At 40.9% G+C, this 26,188-nt stretch overlaps 1 protein-coding gene across 2 annotated transcripts; it reads right to left on the bottom strand.

The window, feature by feature from the left end:
• Positions 1–967: 967 nt before the first annotated feature.
• On the bottom strand, positions 968–25,623 carry LOC119655168 (cytosolic carboxypeptidase 6). Of its 2 annotated transcripts, XM_038060917.1 has the most exons (6): positions 25,544–25,623; positions 24,903–25,464; positions 2,655–3,217; positions 2,158–2,523; positions 1,780–2,095; positions 968–1,725 (listed from the first exon to the last, which is right to left on the bottom strand). In XM_038060917.1, the coding sequence occupies exons 2-6, from the start codon at positions 24,913–24,915 to the stop codon at positions 1,139–1,141; spliced, it is 1,845 nt and encodes a 614-aa protein (XP_037916845.1). In that variant the 5' UTR covers positions 24,916–25,464; positions 25,544–25,623; the 3' UTR covers positions 968–1,138. The 2 variants fall into 2 exon arrangements, with proteins under 2 accessions (XP_037916845.1, XP_037916844.1); XM_038060916.1 differs by lacking the exons at positions 24,903–25,464; positions 25,544–25,623 and adding an exon at positions 13,311–13,447.
• Between the last annotated feature and the right edge of the window lie 565 nt (positions 25,624–26,188).

Here is a 26,188-nt window from a genome sequence, read left to right as displayed (position 1 = left end):
GGCCGAAATATATGGCCTTGGTCCCTTGTCTGAGATCCCGCAGTATATATTGGATGTTGAGCCGAAGATAGAAAATTACCTAAATGTGTATTTGGAGTTGGTCCTCAAGCTCTGAAGAACTGAGTCATCCTTCCGTGCTTCGGTGATTGCCGGAAAATCGGCGATGGCGGATATTTTGACCTCTGCAATACGTGACAAAGCGTCAGCAGCACATTATCTTTTCCAGACACTTGTTGAATATCGGAAGTGAACTGCCTGATAAAGCTCAAGTGCCGAAGTTGCCGAGGGACGCGTTGTCAGGCTTTTGTTTCAAAGCAAAGGTGAATGGCTTATGGTCGGTGAATAATGGGAACCGCCTGTCTTCAAAGGAATACCGGAAGTATTTAATTGCGAGGTGCGCGGCGAGTAACTCACGATCGTAGTTACTGTAGTCCGGTGAGCGGGATTGAGCTGTTTGGGGATGCCAGATTTAATTTACTTTTTGATGAAGAGCAGCACCTGAAGGTCTGCCAATAACGCTCGGTAGTGATGCTGCGGTATTTTTGAAGAAGTGCACGAATACGTGCATCGGCAAGAGAGATGAGAGATTTTTCCAGATGACCTACGGGAAGTTGGCGTTCATGCGATACGTAAGTTGTTCGCTCCGGCACAATCTTAAAACGATATTTAAGTTCCTTTTTTATTAGAACCGTGCTACGGAAATCCGATCTGGCGTCTAATGCCTATAGAAACTCCCTTGACATTGGAGCCTAAATGTTCATTTCATAACTTTTCTCGAATATCCTTACCATTTTGAAATATTTCTGGTTTCTATTCCTATACAAAGTCCGCAACTATTTAATTTTTCAATTCAAATGATGAGCTACCCAAATTTCTATAAATAAAGATGCTGCTGATACCCAGGAACATAGTCACCAGGAATAATTTCAACAATTTAAACACACCTTCATGTAATTTCCGAGGATAAAACGTTTTTGAATTTATTTTTATATTATTATGAAAACTTTGAGATAAGTTAAAGCGGAAAGAGGTAATATAAAATAGAGATTCATGAATAAATTTTGAACTTTCCTAACTAGAGAATATCCACCGAAGTGTTGAATTTCGGCCTATTTAGGCACTCGATTTTAATTTCAAGTTAATTCCTCATTCGATCCTTCGGTCTACTTATCCTCTCCCTGCATTTGGCTGTTGCCTTTTCTAAACTTCCTCTAGTCAATTGATTGAAATCGATTATGGACAAATATGGTTTCGGAGGAACATTCAAGGTTTCAACATTTCTATATCCATATCTTTCCTGAAGAATCGGCAATTTGCTGCTACTTTTCCGTGAAAAGATGTCGTTTCTAGGCTCAATCTGTTCGATTTTCGATGACTTCACCGACAGCAAAGAGAATTGGTCATGCATTTGATGAACTACTCCTGCTGACCTCTTACCGAAACGATATCCTGAATTAGAAGTCGGATGCCGGGGAGGAGATCCTTCGTCAGATGTTCCGCTTTCATAGTAAATTGAGAGGTCTGTGTAACTTATTGGAGCGTAAGGACGAGTTGTTTTTGGCCTTGGTTTGATTTCATATCGGACTTTCGACCGCCCACGTCCGTGATGGGTTTTAGGCCGATTGCGTTTTGAACGAAGTTCGGGGACAGTTGGAACTGGTAGAACATTTGTAAATCGGTAGTACTGCAGGAGAGTTCTGGCAATGTTGCGACCTAAACGCATATCTAAAATTGGGCGGAAGTTATACTAAGTACAACAATTTTACTGAAGTCACTTACATCCATCCTCTGTATAGGGAGTCACTGTCTTCTCATCCTTTAGGTAATATCCCCCCATGGACACTTCTATGGTATATGCATTTACCGTATCCGTCAAACGTTCGCAGCTGAATCTGCGTGCAGTCCCCGCTTTCCGATCATCGGCATTAAACATCACATTTGACCCTATGTAGTCGTGAGCATTCATTGCAAAGAGCCTTGGAAAGACCAAATGTCGTTCGTAGCGATATACATCATCATAGGTGTTTCCGTAGATAAATGATCCAAAAAGGCTGGTATGTGCGTGGATATCGAACACAAAATCAATCTGATAGTACTAAAAAGGAATAGCTTAATTGCTTTCTTCTCATTCAAACAGAAACGGAGCAGAAAACTTACGTCTGAGTTATCAATTTCCATCATCAAATTTTTGATAGCCACGAGTGTTGGATGTGAAAACTCAGTAGCCAAATGCCAAGCTCTATTCAAATCCTGACCAATTAGGTTACAACGGTTATTGCCTAAGAAGACTCCGTCTGGGTTCACCATTGGAACGATTTTGAATATAAAGTTCTCACGCAGTATGTTTGCTATGGGATGACTTCCTAAAAGGAATTCCACCAGCCCTTGTATTACAAATGATGAAGGAGACTCTCCTGGATGAGTTCTAGCTAGAACCACAATTACACGTAGAAATGTTTTGCTATCTAATTTATCTGGTTTCGGCACATGATCGATTGTTATCAAGTCTAATTTTCGATTTTGCTGAAAAGAAGGAAGAAAGGAAAAATAATAGGTATAGCGAGTATTAGTGTTTCAATCTGAAAAATTTTTAGTAAATATTATAGTTCTCAGAAACAAGGGAGTAAATAGCATACATTAATAAAGTTACTTACCAAAGATCTTCCCAAACAACTCCTCTCATATAAATTTCCAGGAAATTTCGTTTCCAAAACATTCAGATATGATTGTAACCTCGAATAGCTATAGGGCGGAGAGATAGCAAACTGATAGACTTCATCCTCCTTGTCGAACGCGAATGCAAAACTCAGGACATAGTGATTCTGATGAGTAGCTGACCTATAGTAAAATACATGACTCTTCGGCAATCTCTGCCATTTGGGACGTCCGGTAGATTTCACCAATGGGGTCAATCCTGAGTTCAGCAAATTTCTTGAATTGCTAATGTTAACTATGTTAAAAATCACTCGCTGATCCTGTTTTACATTGTCAACTGTGAAATTGAACCAGAATCGGAAACGGGGGTTACAGGTATCCGGCCTCAAAAATAAGTCATATTCAAATTCGCCCACTAAGTCTGCTCTGCCTAGATTTCCTGTTTCAAAGGCTGCATCGAAACAAAGATGACCTCGTTTTGCTTTCCCACTATGTCCTGGAGGACGAATGATAACTCGACTGACATTACCTAGTCCTCCCTCTCCGTCGCTGTCTTCGCTATCTAGAATTTACAGAAAATAATCTAAACTTGGATAATCGGAAAAATCTTGATAATATCTTTGCCGTAACTATTGGGATTAATTTTTGTGAGTAGCATAAATTTATAGTAGAAACATTCGTCGAGACGAATGAATCAAGTTGCTCATAATTAAGCTGGCCGCATTACTAAATGCAACACCTCCTTTCTGCTTTGGTTTTATACAGATGCTGAACCACAGAATAGCACCTAAGGATCTGCTTGTGCTTTAGTCGAAAGATATGGTGGTCTTAATGGATCATGACACCTGTCCTTAAAAATCTCAACCATGCGGCTGACATTTGCCTGCTTTATTACTGAGTCATGGACCTTGACCAAAGTGCTCTGAATTCAGAGAAGAAGGCAGGTAGGGTTGAAATGAAGATGGATTCCAGCAAAACTGAGCTTCTTAATCTGACAAGCCATTGTACTTCTCTTATTCGTATTTCGAGTCTCGTTTGATAGAACAGTTTGAAACTTCTAACTATGCTTTGCTATATCCGTCGATCGAGTCCTTCCCTCGTCTATCCTTTCACCAGGTTATAATTCCCAATTCTCATGTGTTGAATATCCGATGTTTTCCTTCTTATTGATGTCAGGTATTTTGTGTTGAATTTATTGATCCGTAGTCAAATTTATTTTGCTCCAGGTCGAGCAACTTTCCTTTCCCGTAGCAACGCGCCGTAATATTTATATCATCAGCTTATGCGAATCTTTGGGTGGGTTTAGGTCATAGCAGTGTCAATAGATATTTTTGCAATGACATCCTCCAGGACTAGATTGAAAGGCATGGCAGCGAGATGATCTTATTTTTTCAGGCCTAAATTTTTAAGCTCTGGGTTAGTTAATTCGGGATGCTGACTTGAGATTCGTGGTCACTTATGGTTTTTTTCTTAAGCCGGACTAGTTTTCCAGATATTTCAAATCCAAATTATATTTTGTATACCATACTTCAGCTGATTTGTGAGAATTTCCAACAATTTTCTAACATCTGTTTTGTTAAAATGAAAATATTTTGGTCCTCAATTCACCGTAGTATTCTCCTATGATTTTGTCAGTAAATTACCTAAAACGGATCTCATTGATCATTTTTCAAAGAATGAACATCAGTTTGTTGCAGCAAAGCTTGTCTCTTTTTTTATTAAGTTTTTCATTTTTCTACATCTTCACATCACTTGGTGAAGGAAGGAAGAACAATTTTAGACTCCCCTTTTTCAGATGCTCTGTTGGTATGCCCTCTAACCTGGTGACTTCATTTGATTTTTGTTGTCGTAAGTATGCCTCCATCTCTCTGAGAGAACATTTAGTAATTGTCATTCATTTATATCTCGCAAGATGCCGGAGGTAGTGGTACTACTATTCGATCCACCTAAATTTGATAACAATTGTTCCAGCTTTGATTCGGAGCCTTTCAGAGATCTGTTTTTGAATCAGAATTATTAATTCATTTTGCAGACTATCCAACTGATAGTGAAACTGCAAATTATTATGGGATAGTGTTATTTCGCCCTTATGAGGTAGAGATCTTAAGTGCAGTTTGCACTTTGACCTGATCTCAAATCGAACATATGTGTAGCTGCTATTTTCACGATTAGTAGATTGTCTATCTGAGTTAAGATGCGAATGTCAGATGGCCCCAGGTAAGTTCGCGTATAGAGGAAAAGTGACTGACCAATACTACCCAACATAAGCAAGCAACCAACACCTGGATACCATTTTCGGTCATACTGTTCCCTAGGTTGAAGTTAGACAGTGTTTTAATGAGTTGTCTTTTGGGAGTTTACCAAACTAGGTTTTCGTGGACCAAAAAAGTTTGAAAACTGCCTTCATCCAGATCGAGCAGGTGGCGCGAGATCTTGGGCTGCACATCAATGAAGGCAAGACAAAATATATGGTGGCAACGTCAGCACCGAAGGCGAATCAACCAACAACATCAAACCGCACTGGTCAAACACGAAGTAGAATAAGGATAGGAGAATACAACTTTGAGACCGTTGACAATTTCTCCTATCTAGGGTCGAAAATCACAACCGATAACAACTACGATGATGAAATCCGCACACGGTTGTTGTCAGCCAACAGAGCCTATTTCAGCTTACAAAGACTGTTCCGCTCGAAACGTCTCACCATAGGGTCAAAGCTCTTACTGTACAAGACTATGATCTTGCCAGTCCTCATGTATTCCTCGGAAACTTGGGTTCTTAGCAAGAAAAATTGCGAACTCTTGGTCGCGTTCGAGAGAAGAATCCTCCGAAGAATTTTTGGCCCCCTACATGAGGATGGACGATTCCGTAGCCTACACAATGACGAAATCTATGAGCGATACCATGACCGTCCGGTTGTGGATAAAATCCGGCTCAATAGGTTACGGTGGGCGGGTCACTTAATCCGTATGGATGAAGATGATCCCACCCGGAAAGTCTATAAGGGCAATATCTATGGTAGGAAAAGAAGACGAGGCAGACCCTGCCTAAGATGGAGCGATGGCGTGGGCCAGGACGCCAGACAGCTTTTAGGGATATCGAATTGGTGGACCTCGGCGCAAAACCGGGATGTCTGGAGTTCCTTATTAAGGCAGGCCTAGACCGGATACCGGTTGTTGCGCCGTTGATGATGATGATGATGAAAAAAGTTTGAGACAGTTTCTCAACAGTGGTTCTGGTCTATTATCAAGCAGGATCAATATTAAAAGAATGTAGAAATTAATCATGTTCTGGCTGGATGCAGAATCTATCAACCACTTCCTGCTGCCGTTAGTCATTCCTATTTTTCTTCCTGCGATAAAGTCCCCTAGCAGGATTCTGAGGGTGTTCAATTGGGTAGCATCTCAAGCAACGGATTGTTAGTGGCAATGAAGGCAAATGGTAAATTAATTTTTGTTGAACTAACAGGTAGGCACCATCATAGAAGGAAGAATCTAATCCCTATGGTTATGTTGTGAAATTTCAACAAAGAAGGCTGCCTGAACAATGGCGTTTGACACTTTGATAGACAAAAATCGGAAGGCCTTCTTTCCTATTTCGTCACTGGGGATGAGAAGCAGGTTATTTTCAGAAATATTAACGCAACAGAACCGTTTGCAAGAAGAACGAAACACTACCATCGACGTCAAGAGCAAGAGTTCACCCTCGTACTGTCTCATTCTGTTTTTGGTGGGATGTTCGAAGGATTAGCCCTTAGTAACGTCATATTTGGATGGGAGCATTACTGTTTATCAGCGAGATTTTCAAAACACTAATTTTTTAGCAAATAAATCAGTCTTTCAATGAATGGGTCGCAATCGGTAATAAGACGTTTAAATGTATTCGCCACTATTTTATATATTCGCAATTCCAAATTCTATTTTTCCGCCCGTTTTGCGCTGATGGTGATCGTGTGCGAAAGTAAACTATCGTGTTTTTCGAATCGCCAAGGTGTTTTGTCTTGAAATTTTTAACGAAACTCTCGGAATACCTTCGTTCAGTGTGCAGACTTTCCAAGTTCCAAAAGGGTATTCCAGTTTTCTTCGCCGAAGGTGCTGCCGTTTTTCCGTCCACTCAGTTCGAGGCTCATTGTCTGGTTTCAAAACAACACATCGTCCAACTCCTAAATTGAGGAACCAGAGTATACTCAGTTTTGATCATACTTCTTCCACTAGGATTAAATATTCCGGAATATTATTAATTGAGTCGCTGACAATCCTCTTTATGCAATCACTAACTTTCGTGCAGACTGATTCCTATCCTTCAAATTTAAGGGCTAAGGACGTACAGTCTATTTACGAGGACTTCCCCTCAGTCCTAGAACGACTACCTCAGAGGAAAATCCACAGAAACCGAGGTAGTTAGCAAGGTGAGCTGGCTTCATTATAATCAATATACCCTAACTGCCTTCCTTGGTACAGAGGGGACATTCTACAACGTTAGCATCAAAACCATCAAGAAAGCTCTAACCAGAATAGGATTGGTGGCTTATATTATACAATGGATAGTGCCCATGCTAAAAACCAGGATAACCCATCTGGGAGGTATTCACTTGACTAGAGCTTTAAGGTATGTCCCAGGGTGGCGCAATCTCTCCATTAGTCTGTTTGATAGTGATAAATAAAATTCACGAACATTGGAGAGGAACAGGTTGAAGATGGTGGCATATGCCGACGACTTGGTGGTATTGGTGTCAGGAATGTTTGCCTCCACTATGAGTGAAATTCTGGGGGCGCGTTCGGAAAAATGTGCCTGTGGGCTGCAAGTTGCGAAGTCGGCATAAATCCTTGTTTGGATGATTGATGCTATTTACCACCAAGACAAGGGTACTCGAATTCCATTAAAAATTCGTTCTTTCTTCCAATGTAATGAATTAGGCTGTAATCCTGGATCCTAAGCTAAATTAGAGACTGATCATAAAACTGACGGTTAAGAAGGCCTGCATAGTATTCTACACCTGCAATAAGACTTTTGTAAGAAAATGAGTCTTCGGCCGAGGATGGTTTTCTGGATATATACAGCCTTGGTTCATCTCATCCTAACCATCCACCACACAATAGAACAGTGTGGTGGCAGGTGGTGAGCGTGAAACACAATAGAGTCAAGCTTAATAGGAATCAAAGAGTAGCGTGTGCAAGGGCGACTGAGGGTCTGCAGTTTCGCCCTCAACGAACTTCTATCACACTACGGGAGTCTACATATTAGACAGCAAAGCCATACGGCGATAGTAACGTCCTTGACGAAGTACATTGTAAAATCTTGGCATTCCTAACGGACTGCGTTACATGCAGGTCGAGTCTCTTGAAAAATGTTGCTATGGACTTGCCAACCATGGCAGAAAGACTGGCGACGTTGTACAGGCTATGACGAAATATTCTTTATGGAAGGATGAGAGATCGACTACGGTCTCTCAGGATTCGTCGGTGTTTTGCAGGCAGAAGGACTGATGTTGGTGATATTGGAAGCCTGTTGAGGGTTGGAGCATAATCAGAGCCCCAACCGTAACTTAGTCATTTTGTTCGACAATCATTAAGGCTTTGTACTTAGTGGCGACATTCTCCAGGATAGTTTGGCAATGCAGGGACGTGTTGAACAGACGACGCCACGCTCAAAGTCACTCTCCTCTGAGTTCCAGGTCATAGGAGCATAGAGAGCAATGAGCATACTGGCGGATGTGCAAATGTGGCTCTGCTTTTGGTGCGAAAAGTCTACTTTTTGCTCGTAGTACTTAGCAGATGTTGAAGGTTCAATTCGATCGCAAGAGCTCTTGGTGCTGCTGCTCGACATACCCCACAATTCACATTATCAAAACGGCGGAGAGAATAGAGAACATTTAGAGGCACTTCCTTTGCGATTGCCTTGCTCTAGCTAGCCCCAGGCTGCAATCACTAGATAAACCAGATATTTCTAGTTCGCGCGTGGAAGGGCTGAACATCTAGCCGGTTGTGCTCCCCTTGCTCTTACCACAATAGTCATGATCTCAGGATTTTGTGGCATCAAAACCGCGCACCACAACGCTTATTGGACTCTTCGATGCGACCACTGATACCTACCTATCTACAGTCCATCCATTCAGCAGATCTATTGAATAGAGACACTTTATAGTTTTCCCGCTATTGGTAGTCCCCTGTCCTTGAAATGATGTTCCAACGGGAAATTATCAAGGTACCTATTTTTGGTAGATAACTTGGCAAAATTTTCAAGGTAGCTATTTTTGGTAGATAACTTGGCAAAATTTTCCTATGTCTAGATGGACGTAACTGCGAAGTGTACTTAACCATTGCCGCATATTGATGGTATTTTTAAAGGATAAGAAAACTTTTCACAATTGTGTATCTGTTTGGGGCCATGGTCTACACATTTGGTCTACGCACGCCACCATATACAGATTAATGGATAAAATCATAGTCATTCATTTCTGACTTTGACTTCTGCTCATACTCCTTCGACCAATCTTCTGATTATAAACCAAATAGTTGTCTTCGCATTCAGAATTCGGAAGAGCTAATTTAATGTGAAGGAGGTTACCTAATACTTCATTCGCAGCGGAATAGCACGTACTCTCGGAGTTTTCAAAACCGAAAACAATTAAAGGGCTTCGTCAAGTTTTTCTCATATATAGGCAGAAGGCATTGGTTTTTTAACCGCTCACAGATGTATTTAAATACGTCACTCATTGTGATGCAAATCATCATGGCATGGAAATATGCAAACATAGTGAAAGAAGATGGAGTGGCTTTGGCATACATATCGACAAGATTCATTGGCTCAAGAATGCTTAACAATAATGGAAGCACTGAGCAAATTTCGAACAAAGTTGAGGGTTCAATTTTCAAAGTGGAAATCGAGCACGCAACATCCAAATGCATGGTGAACAAGTTCAAACTATATGATTTATTTATGATAGTCAGGCAGTATTTGGTGCCCGATCGTTTTAGTGTATCTTTTCTTGAAATGCACCAGATGCATTTTTATCCTCTGGACTTCTATTCATTTCAAACAAGTGTCTCGGAGAAAACTGGAACAAATTCTCTGATCTGCAGCAAACGATGGGTTTATATAATAGATAAACACGCGGCTTGAAATTGTGAGGAGCTCATATCATAAATGGGTACCTGCAGTCACCACTGTGTGCATATGGTGTGAGAAGCTGTTGCTGAAAAAGTAAGTTCACTCTGGTTATGGTTCTACAATGATTTCAAGAATTACATTGTAAAGTACAAGCTATCACACTTTTACTTTCAATGGGTAAATTGTTCATTTCCGAATAAGTTTCCTCATCCCTGTGGGTTCCCGTGCCTTATTATATATTTGTTACCTCCGATCTCATCCTTGATCCGGAGTAATATCGATTTTAGATGCTTTAAAGTTTTTATGCCCCGAACCCGTCAAAAAATAATCCGTATTTGGAATGTCTCAGTAAATAACGTCTAATAATGAAACAAAATCGAAGTCTGTAACTTCCAATGCTCTTTAAGCTACACAAGTAAATGTTTTGCTTTTGCAGTTTATACGGGGTATTTTGGTCCTGATCTAGAAGATTGGAATAATAGGTTTTCATCGAATGGAATATTCGTCTATCATGTCGTATTTAAGCTATTCATGGGAGTACTTATGCCTTCTTACGCCGTTTGAGCGCCAAGTGAGAAGAAATTCGAATGTATGTGTGAGAATAAGTTCATTTTCAGGAATCAGGTTCATTTAAAGGAAACAACCCCACTGATGGTTATGCTATGTAATTGAATTTTTCTACGAGTTGGTTGTCTCAGAAATACATGGCGCAGAATAATGAAGAAGGAGTGCAAGCTCTTCAGATAGCTTTGGGAGAAATTTCATTTCAAAAAATCGGTAACGTTGGTCATGGTTGACGCCCCTTTGCCCCAGTTAGGATTGTATCAAGCAGGACCACCGCCGTACAGTCAACTTATTTATAGCGCCTTGGAAAAAGGAACGAGCAAAATCAATATTTTGAAGAATCAAGGAATTTCTGAAAAAAAAAGAAATAGCTGCGATGTGGAATACATAATGTTTCAAGTGAAACTCAGATTTGAATGAAATTTGCAATAAAATCTAAATCTAAAATTGATGTGTGTATAAGAAAGGAAGATACAAAAGCTGGCAAACATATATACATATACATGATTGCCCTTCACCCCTTGGTGGGGTGTAGCGCGTCAACCACACCTGCGTGCCATCGTTCGCTGTTGTCTGAAATGTGCTTCGGCTATCCCCCTATCTCCCCCGTTGACCATCTTGGGAGAGTGGATTCCACTGCATGGCGTAGCTCGTAATGTAATTATTGCCTACTGCCACTTCCATCTTCCTATCACATCGCATACGAGTGCCAAGCCTGTGCGCCGACCAAGTTGTTCGTTTGAGATAGTGTCAGGCCAGCGTACTTGCAAGATACGACACAGACAGGTATTGACGAAAGGTTGGAACTTTCGAGTAACAATGCAGTTCACTTTCCACCTTCCCATATAGCACACACAGAAAGAACAGTAACACAGATCAGTGTCAACCTAATTTTAGTGTTGAGATAACTGCATTTCTAGATTTTCGACAGGGGAGCGAAAGTGGATCTAGTGCTGTTAATGCGTCGGGAAACATCTAGTTCGGTACCGCCGTTGGCAGAAAGCACGCTTCCTAGATATATAAATTTATCGACAGTTTCGATACTGTGCCCATTAATGCAGATAGGGTGAAAGCTATGAGCCGTCAGACTGAGAACCTTAGTTTTATTGGTGTTTACCTTCAGTCCAACTCTACTTCTCTCTGTTTCCAAATCCAAGGTCGTTGACCATGACCACCATGAGCAAACAGATGTCATCATTGTGGTCAAGGAGTTTGAGGAAAGATGCTGTCGCCATTCAATTCCTCCACGTTCTCAGGACAAGGCAGCATGAATTACGTCACCGATAACAAGGAAAAATAATATCGGTGACAGATACAACCATGGCGGACTTGGTTTTGAACCTGAAAATTTTCCGAAATTTGACCTCGGTGCGCCACGCGCCATTTTGCGATATCATATGTCGATGATGATAAAGGCTATTAGCTTCTCTGAAATACCCCTCCTACGTAGAGCCCTCCAGCCCTCCAGCCCTCCACGCTATCGAAAACTTTTTCGAAGTCGATGAAGAGCAGGTACAGGGAAGCTCTAAATTCCGCACACTGTTCTAAAATGGTCCGTAGGGTGTTGATGTGATCAAAGCAGGAGGATCCGGAGCGAAAATCAACCCGCTCTCTGTCGATCAAGCTTTCTCGATGTTCTTTGATGCTTTCTAGAATTATTTTAACTATTATCTTTGTAACGGCAGGGATCACGCAGATACTTCTCCAATGGTCACACTCAAAAAGTGGGGAATCTTAACGACCATCCCCTTCTTCCACTCTCTGAGAAAGGTATTGGATCGCTAAGATTTCCGTACTAGTGGAAGCAGCAGATCTGCAATAACTGCTGGTGCAGCGATAAGTAACTTTCTGGGGAGACCGTAAAGCTTAGTGGTTTTACTACGTTTGAGTGCATTGATGGCTGAAATCATTTCTCTTCTGCTTGGAGGAATAGACCGTATCTACATGTTACGATGGCTGGCCATTTCATCCACAAGAGGGGGAGCTTCACCGGATGGGATACAATTAAAAACCATGGAGAATTATTCTTTCCAGTTGTTTATCATCGTGGATGAGAAGTTGGTCCTTCACAGGACCATCGAAAGATTTGCAACCACGTGCACAGTTCCGAAATTATTGTGATTTACGGCATCCCCTGCTTCCCTAACCAGTACAATAGCAAATTCTCTCTTGGAATGGCGTATACTACGCTGAACTTCTCTGGATTTCGGATCGGATATCGGAGTTCAAGCGCATCAGGTAAGCTTTCAACTCCTTGCGTTCATCGATCCCTTTCCACGACGAGTCAGCCAGACCTTATGACGTCCCTTCTCGGCGTGGTCGACCATCTGTACAGCACCCGAGAAAAAAGTATTTTTGATGGCGGCTCAGTGCTCATCGATATTATCAGCTCTCAGCTTAATAGATCTGCCCCTCCATCAGCAAGATAGCTCTCCCACTGTCCAGTGACAACTGGGTCCTACAAGCAGTCGATATTGAACGTAGGAGGTGGCAGCTCCCCAGCCCTGGGAGAAGTGGCGGACGCAACTCGCGAGCGAATGTAAAAGATAGTAATAGTAGTAGTAACAAAGTTTCAAAATTTGCAGGTCGCTAGCTCACAAATTTCCACCCCTTTTATCGACATCAAACAACAATCAGGGAAGGCTTTGGGTGAATTCTTAAGCCCCAACTCACAGGGCGCAGCAAACATACCACTGCACTATTATTGTCATAGAAGAAAAGGGAAACCCGCCTCAAAAATCCTGGTATCAAAAATTATTCCAAAAAGTTAAAGTTTTAAACGAAATAAACAGGAATCATTGTTTTTCCATTCCACAGTTATCTCCAGTTGATTCCTTTAGTATCAATACTAAAAGTTAAGAAGAAAGGACACTGCAAAAATGATCCTCCGATATAAAGCTTTCGAAAAAATCCAGATAATTTTCTCACTAGTAACACGAAAAAGAGATACAAATTTCTTGAGTCTAAAGATTTACAAGCACCTTCATTCATTCTTTGGTACATGCTAGTATGCTGCAGTGGATCACAGGCAATTCCCAACATTGTGAACTCGAAAAATTTCAACACTGGTATAAGAAAACAACTCAATCAAGCACCGTTTATTTAATTTCACTTGCTATCAACTGCAAAGCGCGAATCAAACTGACACTCTTAGCGAATCCTAATTTCAAGATATCCCACCAAGTGTTTCTATGCAAACAAAGTGTGCAACGCTATGCACAATGTGTGCATACGATTATATTTTCGAAACTGTAACAAGTTTGATGTCAGTTCATGCTTCACATAGCATCTAGGACTCCCTTTGAAGGATAACAGGAAATTAAAATTGCTGAACATTCCAATAACTTTTGACCGACTAAAGTACGTAAGGATTTAGACACATACGCGTCTATGCATTTCAATTTGAACTTTCACTTATTTCCTTTCGTAACAGTTGTGCGTGACTCCACTAAAGCGTTTCGACCTATAAACCAAAAATGATAGGTTCAAGATATATCCGAAATGATACTAACATAAATGTGCATTCTAACCACATCAATGTAGGATAGGCGCTAGTAAATGCATTTTAGAATATCAAAAGTTCATACTATGGATATCACAAATTGTTCAAATATAGATCAATTAAAGAGTCACGCCAAGCCGACCAGGAAAATGAATTTAATTTCATTAGAGGGTGAACATGTCACGAATTAAGCATCAGAAGAATACTGGGGTCTCTGCCAGCGTAAGGACGTAGTTCCAAGCTAATGGAGATTGCTCAAGCCAGTGATAGCTTCACAGGCTAAAAGATGATCTGAAAATCGCGCGACTTTATCTCGACCAAGTTTACGATGGGGGCAGTGCCAAATGCGATCCATGAATACGCATGGGCGGGAATAAACGGTCACCTGTGGAAGTAAATTTTATAATACTCAGAAAATATATCAAGCAAACAGAAGCTCCTTGTTTCAGGAACCCAATGGCGGCCGTTTAAAGGAGTGAGCAATCGAGCTCCTGACGGTCAGTTTTCAGCAACTCTAGCATTACAGTAGTAGTTGTTTTATCTAATGTTGGAAGGAAGCCGAAAGGATCGCACATGAGCAGCTTTGGTGTTCTCATGAGGTAGACTTTTTACATACTATGATAAGCAGCTGAAAAGGCGACTTCACCATGATTCTGAATCGTATATCTTAAAATCTGATGATGTTTCGCCTCTTGTGGATTATACATCAATCCACCGCAACATATGAAGGTGTACTGCTCCTGAAAACAGAAGTGAAATTGTTCTCATCATCAACACGCTTAAAAGAAGTATAGTCGCTGAGCTTGAGTTACCTTGCAGAATTCCTTCCGCATATTAGAAAATCCTGCGAATCAGATCTTTCCCAAGATGCAGAAGGACATGACATTTAAGATTACGATGAAGGGTATTGTTCTTGTAGTGTGCGTAGTTTATTTTTCAATTTCACCTGCTTTTCAGGAGACTCTAGGTAACGCCATCAACAAGTATATCTGAAATGATCTACGCAAGAGGAGAATCCGGAGAAACTAATAGCTATCACTAGGAATTTCAAATCCAAAGCGGCGTTAGCCGGGGCTCCATTTTCCCATCTTCACTCTTTCTTCTCATTAGCTGTGATGTCTTTCATACTGCCTTGACTGGAAGATGTAGTGGGGTTCAATATGTTATGCTACCTTTCCTCAAACAAAGCAAGTATGCTATTCATTTTTTATAGCATTCCATTTTATTTTTGGAGCTTCCTACTATGAATAATCACCATATTTTGAATTTAAAAATAGTCGACGTCCCTCACCAACATTTGGGAATCTGAAGTTAACATTTATTTTATTTCTTGAGTAAACTAACTTGTGATTAAAGCCTCTTGACTAAACTATTCGGATGTATCTGTATAAGTCCGTTACAATTAATTAGTCCCCTCTTTTCTGAAAAACGTTTTCAAATTATGGTGAATACAGAATATACCGTGGTGTAGAAGTATTGCTCTAATATTAATTAGATTAGCCTCTTTGAAGAATTTCGATATGGGATAAGCATGCGAAGTCCCAAAGTTGATACCATAAGTCCGGATTGGCTTTATCGCAGCTCTTTATATCAGTACTTTGTATTCCAAGTATAGCTTGCAAAATTTGTTGAGTAGCCAGTGCAAGTTTTGTTAATTCCAGGATGACCTATGGTAAGAAAAAACAGTATATCTTGAAGACTAACCGATTCTCGTTTTTTTTTAACCCAAAATACGAGGAGGAATAATTTTCATCATCATCAACGGCACAACAATCGGTATCCGGTCTAGGCCTGCCTTAATAAGGAACTTCAGACACCCCGTTTTTGCGCCAAGGTCCACCAATTCGATATCCCTAAAAGCTGTCTGGCGTCATGACCTACGCCATCGCTCCATCTCAGGCAGGGTCTATCTCGTCTCCTTTTTCTACCATAGATATTGCCCTTATAGACTTTGCGGGCTGTATCATCGTCATCCATACGGATACGGATTAAGTGACCTGCCCACCGCAACCTATTCGGGGGATTCTTCTCTCGAGCGCGGGTAAGAGTTTGCAATTTTTGTTTGCTAAGAATCCAAGTTTCCGAGGAATACATAAGGGCTAGGAAGATCATTGGTTAGTACAGTAAGAGCTTTGACCCTATGGTGAGACGTTTCGAGCGGAAAACTTTTGGTAAGCTGAAATAAGCTCTGTTGGCTGCCAACAACCGTGCGAGGATTTCGTCATTGTAGCTGGTATCGATTGTAATTTTCGACCCTAGATAGGAGACTATCAACGGTCTCAAAGTTGTAGTCACCTATCTTTATTGTTCCCGTTTGGCCAGTGCGGTTTGATGTTGTTGGTTGGTTGGCTTTTGATGTTGACGTTGCCACCATATATTTCATCTTAACTTCATTGATGTGCAGCGTAAGATCTCGCGCCACCCCCTCAGTCTGGATGAAGGCAGTTTGTACGTCTCGGGTCGCTCTTCCCATGATGTCGATATCGTCAGCATAGGCCAGTAGTTAAAGAGTATCGTACCTCTCGCATTTACCTCAGCACCACGGATCACTTTCTCGACGGCCAGGCTAAAGAGGAAGAATGATAGGGCATCTTAGGCATCTAATGATCTCGAGAGTGATCCTGCTGTTTTTATCTGGTCTCGCACATTGGTCAGCGTCAGTCTAGGCAGTCAATTTCGTCATGATACCGAATTCTCGCATGGCTGTGTACAGTTTTACCCTGGTTATGTTGTCATAGTCGGCTTTAAAGTCGATGAAAAGATGGTGCAACTGATGTCCATATTCCAACAGTTTTTCCATCGCTTGCCGTACAGATAAAATCTGATCTTTTGCTGATTTGTCTGGAGTGAAGCCTCTTTGCTGTGGGCCAATGATGTTCTGGGCGTATGGAGCTATCCGACCCAGTAAGATAGCGGAGAATATCTTATAGATGATACTCAGCAACGTGATACCTCGATAATTCCCGCCCTGCGTGATATCCACCTGTTTATGTATGTGAGAGATAATGCCTCGTTGCCAGTCGTCAGGCAATGATTCGCTGTCCCACACCTGGAGCATCAGTTGATGAACCACTTGGTTTAGTTGGTCTAATCCATATTTAACCAATTCGGTTGTAATTCCATTGGCTCCTAGTGACTTATGGTTTTTAAGCCGGTGGATTGCACGGACTGTTTCTTCTATGCTTGGTGGTGGCAGTATTTTTCCATCGTCTTCAGTTGGCGGGACCTCTAACTCGCCGTTATTTTGGTTGTTGCAGTTCATCAAAATACTCAACCCATCGCTCCAATATGTCCATTCTGTCGGAAATCTTTGTCTCGGCAGGGTGAGCATCGAGGTGTATAAGGCTTCATCCTGCTGACTTGTTGGTAAAACTTGCGCGTCTGGGGCGGGTGCTCCCTGTACTTTTCGAGTTCATAGACTTGTTGGTTTTCTCAGGCTTCCTTCTTTCGTCTGTGAAGTCGCTTCTCCGTTCAACGTAGTTCTTGGTAGGTCTCTGCGCGTGCCCGCGTTCTTTGAGAATGCAACATTACTCGGTATGCAGCATTCTTCCGTTCCGTTGCTAGCTTACATTCATCGTTAAACCAGTCGTTCCGACTTTTCTTGCGGCCGGGGCTAAATATGTTTGTCACCGTATTAATGATAACGTTCTCCAGGTGGTTGTAAAGATCATTTGTTGATGCTTCATCTCCAGGACCTCTATTGACTGCGGCTATTGCGGCATCCATTTTCCCTTTATAGGTCTTACGGAGGACTGTGTTGTGAATGGCTTCGGTATTCACTCTCACCTGATTGTCAGAGGGGATTGTAGGTGGTGTCGTAATTCGAGCTCGGAGCACTATGCCAACAAGATAGTTATCCGAGTCTATATTAGCCCCCCTCTATGTTCTGACATTGATCAAGGCTGAGAGGTGGCGATAAAGTCCGTCCTGTTCGAGGCTCCTTCTGTGGCTTCGTAATGGGCTGTTTTCCGTATAGGGTTGCCAGCGCTACGCAGCCCCCAACTTAGAGGACCAGTTGGTACAATTTGTTCCCTTTTTAGCCGCGGGAGACATCCTTCTCCGTCTGCAGCTTTTCTTCAAGAAAGAGCTCCCAGCGGTCACCACGTGGAGATAGGGTTGGGTAGTAGAGCTATTGGTGTTCGTTCACCAGGTGTTTCCCAGGTTTTATGCTCCATCGTTTCGCCTTGGGACCTATACTACCATTTGACCACATAATTTTGCTTTTATCAAAGTGTTGCATTTCCTCGAATAGTTTTAATAGCGAGGAGAGCAGGCTTATGGATCTATAGAATGTGATAACCATTGGTCTGTACCTGAGTTCGAGATTATTGTTTTTTGCGACAATTTCCGGGATCGGAGAAAAATAACCAAGACCCGCAAGACGCCATTAAATAAATGTTTCAGTTGTATGTAGCAAATTTTGGCAGGTCCAAGACCACTTTGGCCGTAATAAGGTCGCCATCAGGAACCTTTTTAGGGTCTAAAGTGGCCTTGCGAAAATTTTAATAATTCGAATACTTTCAAACGAGTCGGATAGGGTATATTTTAAGAAATTGGATTGGTGATTCAGGGAGGACTTAAGCGCTCTTCAAAGGGAATAGCTCATGGCTGGATAAGACGTTGGATTTTCAGGACAGCATTTTAGTTTATTATATTTTAGTGTTTTTTGCAGTTTTTTTTAAGGTGTTACCACTTTTAAAATTCGGTTATATAAACTGTTACTATTCACACCTCGTCTCTCGTAGGCTCGTTAATTTTTTTTTACAAACTGGAGGATTTGATATTACACCTCCGGACCCCGGTGCAAATCCACACCATATAATGAGAATACTTCGGTTAAAAACCTGCAGCCTTGTCGAGTTTGAGACTTGATTTCTAGTAAACATTTGTTTGTATACTATATGCGAAAAGATATATTTCGGACGTTTAAGCCAGTCAGTCTGTTTTGTCGTTTCAACGTTTGGTCGGCTTGACAGACCCTGTAGGAATTGAGTTTTTTCCTTATTAAGGCAGGCAGGTTTGTTCCTTATTAAGGCAGGCCTAGACCGGATACCGGTTGTTGCGCCGTTGATGATGATGATGTAGGAATTGAGATTTAAAATGTTAAGAGGATCGACGAATGACCGGACATTATGTTAAAACAGGATTTCAGCTTTCAGTTGGCCAGGTTGAATAACTGCTCGATAGTACGCTGAATTCATAGTTTATTGATTTATTGGTTCCAGTGGTAGATTGTGGCGAAGCTTCGTTATAGAGGAATGTTTTGAAGAATTAGCGTCTGGTTTCGGATGAATTCTTCTATCGTATTGTTGCATTAATGTCGTGAATTTTCTATTTATGCTCCGAATCTCAGTGTAGGCACAAGCTCGTCCAGGGCTTAGAAAACAACGGTTGGGGCAACAATCTCCATTAAAGATATTGTGGCTGGTGGTCGTTACTATCGCTAGTGTTCCCTCCTAGGCCGGTGCCGCGTATAACAGGGTAAAACCACTTTGGCGTGGAAGAGATCGACGGCTGTCTGGGACCTCTTATCTTAGTCATTCTCCGTACTAATGACACGCTGTGAGAAAGCGGCAAATATCAGTGTGTAGCACGGATGATGCCTTATATTGGAGGTCCAAGAGATAGCCGCCGATTACTTGCACTCGAAGTGGTTCACTCTAGCCTGCTAAACGCGGACTGGTCTGGGAGGAAAGACTCAGGAACGACATGGGGAGATTAACTATCACATTACTGAATTTTTGTTAGGGCGTGGTGGTTACAGGAAGTGTTTGCACCGATTCACGTTGGATGAGTAGCCCTTTTTGCATAAATGTGGTTGCATACCATGTTTTCCTATCCACGATTTACTCAGAGAGGAGGAATCTGGAAGAAGCTTCGGAAATCAGCATAAGCCCTTAGAATATCATCGGGGAAATGATGTAGTCGGAGCCAAGCTGGGGCGCAGTGAATTCCGCAAACAAAACGCTACAGGTGGAACTTGCGAAAGCGGAGCGCGGAAGGGGGTGCGAAGAGCGGAAAGCTTGATTGCTGAAAGCGCAATCCTCCCGCGAAGTAATGGTTTGCCGTGGTGCTGCCGGAGAGGATGAGATATATTTTGAACATTTCCACCTCCAACCGTAAACAGAAGGTGACTACTACCGCAGTTACAGTATTTTTTTATATAATGGGTTTTTAGATGTGGAATGGTGGTCATATCCCGCATAGACTGAAAAGTATAAAGTATAATATCGTATGTCCAAACTCGACAATTGAGACACTATAAATAACGATCACAGCGAAGCCGAACATATTGTAGCTGGACGCGTTGTTTTATCAAAAATCTAGAAATATAGCGATTTCAACATCACCGGGGTTTGTCACGTCTTATTTTTCTACCATACATGCTGCCCTTATAAATTTCCTGGGCGGGTCCATCTTTGCCCACACGGATTAGTTGACCCTTCCACTGCAAACTATTGAATCGAATTTTACCCACAAACAAACGGTCGTGGTATCGTTCATTAATTTCATCGTTGAATAGGTTACGCATTTATCCACATTTTTCTTGCGAAGAATCCGAGTCTCGGAGGAATACATGAGAATTGACAAGGGTATTGAATTGGATGGAATAGTTTTGTAATCTGAAGTATGATCTGTTGGCTGTCAAAAATAGTGCGGCGAATACGTCATAATAGCTGCTATCGGTTAAAATTTCCAACCCCGAATTTGAGAAATTTTTAACGATTTCAATGTTGTACTCTCCTGTTTGATGTTATTGACGCTGCTGTTGCCACCATGTATTTCGTCTAATCTGCATTATGTAGTCCAAGATCTCGCACTGCTTGCTCGATCTGGATGAACATCTCGGCTTATTCTTCCCATTATGTCAATATCGTGAGCTTAGGCTGCTTCTTGCATTAACATCAGCATCAGGATCAATTTCTTTAGGTTCAGGTTACAAAGGATGCGTAATAGGGCGTCGCCCTCCCTTAGACTTACAGTTGCTTTTATCTGGCCTCGCACATAGATGAGAGTCAGCCTAGCCAGTCTTATTAGTTTTGTCGAATTGTAACCTGGAGTTAAGTACTTTGCAGCGCAATATCTCTATAGTTGTTGCACTGAGTAATATCTTTGTTTTAGATATAAAGCAGATAATGCCACGTTAAACTGATGAATTACACGGATTGTTCCCTCCATGCTTAGTGGCAACATTTGTATATCGACTTCAGTTAATGGGACATGTCCCTACGGTCGGAAATCAGATTTTCTTCTTTGTTTCCGCAGGATGAACATCGAAGTGTACGCGGCTTCATCCTGCTGTCTTGATGGTAAAACTTCCACGCCTTGTGTGGTTGTCCCATATAGTGGGATATCCTAATTCGTTGTTAACGAAAAACCTATGGGAAACTATGGGAAAAGTATCGCCTGAAGACGGGCTCCATCCCTACTTGGTTATTCTCCAACCTAGTCAGGCTTCGAGGGTTCGTTCTACTGCCTGGTAGAAGGTGGCCTTCTCCGACTTTGCAGTCCCTCCTGTAGGGAATGAAGGTTAATGAAGCTTATGTTTCGAAATTTACCTCACAAACGTAGAGTGCATAGCCGTTCACTTATTTTTCCAAAGCGGATAACAGCATGTTCCTCTTTTTGAAGAGAAAGGGAACGGCGAATCCTCAAATGAAAGAACTATGTTAGACTTCAAAGCTCTATAATCTCAAATTCAGACAAAATATAATAGTAAAATATACCTAAACTAAGAAAAATGATAAAAGCAATAAACTAAAAAATAAATAATGATAAAATTTAAGAAAAATTATAAAAAAAACCAATGAAAAAATATAAAGAAGAATAAAAGGAAATTCAAACGAATATAATAAAAGTGGTAATCAAGATAATTAAAATTCAGAGTAAGCGAAATGAAAGTATGAAGTAAAAAGCTCGTATAGTTGGTTCCCATTCAGAGAAACAAATTTCGTATAATTCCATGAATATCATAAAAAAAACAAAAAATAACCAGAATAGCGACGATTTTATTATTGAATTATTTGAGACCCAAGTTCGTATCAGATGATATAATTAAAGATTTGTTCAAACAATCAATAAAATGAAGGAAATAAATGAATTTTTCTTTACTTATCGTATTGAAAAATGCATGGTTGGCATTGAACTAGAATGGTGATGATGTGTCAATGAAGAACAGGCCATGGAATGGTATGCCGGGTTCTTCAATTAACACGTCATAGCCTGTAAGCAGTGGGACGTCTAATTTGCCTAGCTTCACGCGAAATGCGTGAAGAGCGCGCACTTATCCCACGACCGCTTCCACGGAACTCCCGCACTCGTTCCGAGAATGCCAGATTTCTGTCTTCCTTGATAGAAAACGCAATACCGGCAATTAATTTTACATGCATCTACTTTATACAAGATCGTTTAATGATTTATAACCTTAATCATTGCTCTTATCGATGTTTTCTTACTTTATTTCACGTCTGTTAATCTCATTTATTCACTCTTTAATCGTTGCTTCTAAATCAACTGAATTCCATGCTGGTTCTAAAAACATCCCCCCTCCCCAATAAAAAACTAACCAAAAACTACGTGATACTGACAAATCTCTCAACCGTCCGTTTACCAATCCCTTTAACCAAACTAAAAGAAAGCCAGCTCACCGCCAACTCCTCAAACAAGGATAACTCAAAAAGCCATCATAAGCGGGGTCGGCCTCTACTCACACAACAAAAATCCCCGCAATATCTCAGCATTTGCATGTACTTAACCAAAAACAAACGGTAGAAGGAAAAACTGTTGGAATATGGACATCAGTTGCACCACTTTGACTTTAAGAGCATCTATGATAGCATAGCCAGGGTAAAATTGTATACGGCCAAGAGAGAGTTCGGTATCCCGACGAAATTAATAAGACTGACTAGCCTGACCCTGACCAATGCGCGAAACCAGATAAAAGCACCAGGATCACTTTCGAGACCATTCAACATCGAACACGGTTTACGACAAGGGGATGCCCTATTATGCGTTCTGTTTAACCTGGCGCTCGAGAAAATGATCCGTGATGTTGAGGTAAATGCGAGGGGTACGATCCTCTTTAAGTCCACCCAACTACTTGCCTATGATGACGATATTGACATTATGGGAAGAACGACCTGAGACGTACAAACTGCCTTCATCCAGATCGAGCAGGCGGCGCTGCACCAATGAAGGCAAGACAAAAAATATATTGGCAACGTCAACACTCAAAACCAACCAACCAACAACAACAAACCGCATTGGTCAAATAGGAAGAATAAAGATAGCAGCCTACAACTTTGAGACTGTTGATAATTTCTCCTCTCTAGGGTCGAAAATCACAACCGATAACAGCTATGACGATGAAATCCGCTCACGGTTGTTGGTAGCCAACGGAGCCTATTTCAGCTTACAAAAACTCTTTCGCTCGAAACGTCTCACCATAGGGTCAAAGCTCTTACTGTACAAGACAATGATCGTGCCAGTCCTCATGTATTCCTCGGAGACTTGGGTTCTTAGCAAGAAAAGTTACGAACTCTTGGCCGCGTTCGAGAGAAGAATCCTCAGAAGAATTTTTGGCCTCCTACATGAGGATGGATGGTTCCTTAGCCTACATAACGACGAAATCTATGAGCGATACCATGACCGTCAGGTTGTGGATAAATTCCGGCTCAATAGGTTGCGATGGACGGGTCAATTAATCTGTATGGATGAGGATGTTCCAGCCTGGAACGTCTATAAGGGCAATGTCTATGGTAGAAAAAGAAGATGAGGCAGACCCTGGCTGAGATGGAGCGATGGCGTAGGCCAGAACGTCAGACAGCTTTTAGGGATATCGAATTGGTGGACCTTGGCGCAAAACTGGGACAAAACCTTATTAAGGCAGGCCTAGACTGGATACCGGTTGTTGCGCCGTTGATGATGTATAAAAAGGTTTATAACTGAGCGATACAATGTATGTTAAAAACAATAACAAAAAGGTTCATGATAATTTTTTTGAAATATTCAAAAATTTCTTCGCTATTATTGAAAATATTTAAATTGATTTTATGGTTTCGGGAAGATTAACATTTAGATGGTTTTGTGATTAAAATTAAGAAATGAAAATTAAAAATCTCATTTATAAATTAATATTTTAAAATAAGTGAATGGCGGGATAGGATTTAGGAAATTGAAAGGAGGATAATGGAAGGGTTAACGGAAGGTACATAGGAAAAAAAAATGCTGCATACCAGCAAAAATCTCCCATCAACTCGTTACAAGACAAAGTGAACGAAATGCTTCACCTCCAAATGGTGCCGGACTGTAGAAAAATTTGAACAAAATCAAGATTCCTAATCTGACTGGTAATCATACTCTTCGTATCTGCCTTAACGAGCAGAGAATCGAAGACGTTGATCTATTTTGATATCTAGGAAGTGTGGTTTCTGCCAACTTGATGATGCCGGACGCACTAGTAGCGCTAGATCCGCCGAGTTATTTCAACACTAATATCACCAATGTTCCCTCTCGCCTGTAACATACGAGTACGAGCTTTTCGGAAAGTCGTTGAAGGACCTAAAATACATTATCAACAATCGGCAACGATGACGCGTCGATTTGGTCGGAGGGTTTTATGATAACTATGTATATATTATTCTATCGGAGAATGGACACAGATAAAAGGGCATTGAAAATGTTATGAGTGCTACATAAGTTTAAATTGGACATTTCGCCCGAATGACCTACCTCCGATAGGCTCTAAATTCGGAGGTATTCTCAATTTTATAAAAATTTCTGTCATGACAGAAGGTAGTCACACATTCTAGGAGCTCTGGAATTCAATCAATTTCACGAAAAGATAAATCTAAACTGAGGAATGCGGAGCAGGCCAGAAAGACCTGGTGGACTCTATTATTCATTTGCACTAGCGTCGTTTACAGATATCTACATCCGTATAAAAAAGTAAACAATGAACTAATTTCAATTAGGTATTGTTTTCCAAAAAAAATTCAACTTAAAGGGGCTCACTCATTGCTCATAATTTGGGACTACTGTAAAGAATATGTGCATTTAAAAAAGGCATTACCTGATTCGCCCATGGCTTTATATCCCAAATTCTAATGCATCCAGGCTTGAAGTGTGACTAATACTGTTATGGGTTCAAATTCAGTATCTAAGTCAAAAGGCTGGTCGTGCATAATTATCCTTGAAGGTTCTTATATTGGACATTCTGATTCTTTTCACCTTAAATTTTTTCTAGCTTCGTTATCCTAATAGGCTTTCACAGGATAGCTTCTCCATGCTTTTAAGTTAATGGTTCAAGGTTTGGTCTCCACGCTCTCCATTCGAAGATGTTCACATAAAAAATTCCTTTCTCAATTGTGATTACAATTAAATGTTGAATTTCGTCTACAGATACTTTTAGCACGAATCACTTTCCATCAGTTTCTCTTCCATTGCGAATAAGGGCTTGAACAATCAGACATTGTAATGTGATAGCGTGATTTCGGGCAACTTTGTAGAGAAAATCAATTCTAGCACCTTAGCAGCTCGTCTAAATGGTTTTAATGCACTTTAAATCCTTGCGAGACCACTTGGTGATGACACTATAAGAAGCGCACTCATTTCACACACAAGGTGGGGACGAGCTGGAAGTGATAAAAGTAGGAAATTGAATAGTCTCAAAACAATTTAAAAGTACCGAAAGAACGTAAGAAAGGCGTTTACCCTTAATTGAGTTTTGTTTACATGCTTTAGACAGGACGATGGCTGAGTCCTAGTATCCGCGGACGTTCTTTATGTGGTTGATGAAACTGTTTGATCAATATCTTATGGAATTTTGCAGGAAATAAAATGTTTAGGAATTTAGGTTGAGGGAGATTTTTCAAGATAAATATGTGAAGGACAAATTTCCAATGGATTGAGTGTAAGGTCAATATCGAAACGACCTTATATATTACGTTCATCGACCTGAATCCAGATTTGTTTACTTTCACCGAAGTAACGAGAATCTGTTTCCATTCTTTCTAAATTTTTATTCAAGCGTTTTTACTGACTCAGAGTAGATTCTTAATGTTTGGAGACATGTTACCAATGAACTTGAACTTAACATAGGTACTTCTAGTCAGTGACTGAAAACCGATGACAATTGCTCACACATTGTTTGTGTTTGAAGAAAAAATTGTGTCGGAAATTTATTTAGTAAATTTTCGCTGAATAGTAAACTTTACTAATAAAAATCAGTTAAAGATATGTTAGACCTTCATTCATCAGACCTCCAGTTGCATGTTTCTGCATTTTGTCATAAACATTTGTTATGAACTCAAAGCAGCATTTAAGAATGATCACGTTTGATTAAGAGAAATGTGTTCG

This window comes from Hermetia illucens, chromosome 4 (assembly GCF_905115235.1).
Source record: "Hermetia illucens chromosome 4, iHerIll2.2.curated.20191125, whole genome shotgun sequence".
NCBI lineage: Eukaryota > Metazoa > Arthropoda > Insecta > Diptera > Stratiomyidae > Hermetia > Hermetia illucens.
Note: the sequence above shows the minus strand (reverse complement) of the source record. Positions and strands in the feature narration are given on the sequence as shown.

Coding starts and splice junctions, on each gene's coding strand:
- LOC119655168 (XM_038060916.1), bottom strand. CDS start 13,371: ATGTTGGGAATTGCCTGTGATCCACTGCAGCATACTAGCATGTACCAA. Junction 3,218..13,310: donor GTACCAAAGAATGAATGAAG/GTGCTTGTAAAT, acceptor TGTAAATTCTAG/ATAGCGAAGACAGCGACGGA. Junction 2,096..2,157: donor TGGAAATTGATAACTCAGAC/GTAAGTTTTCTG, acceptor ATTCCTTTTTAG/TACTATCAGATTGATTTTGT.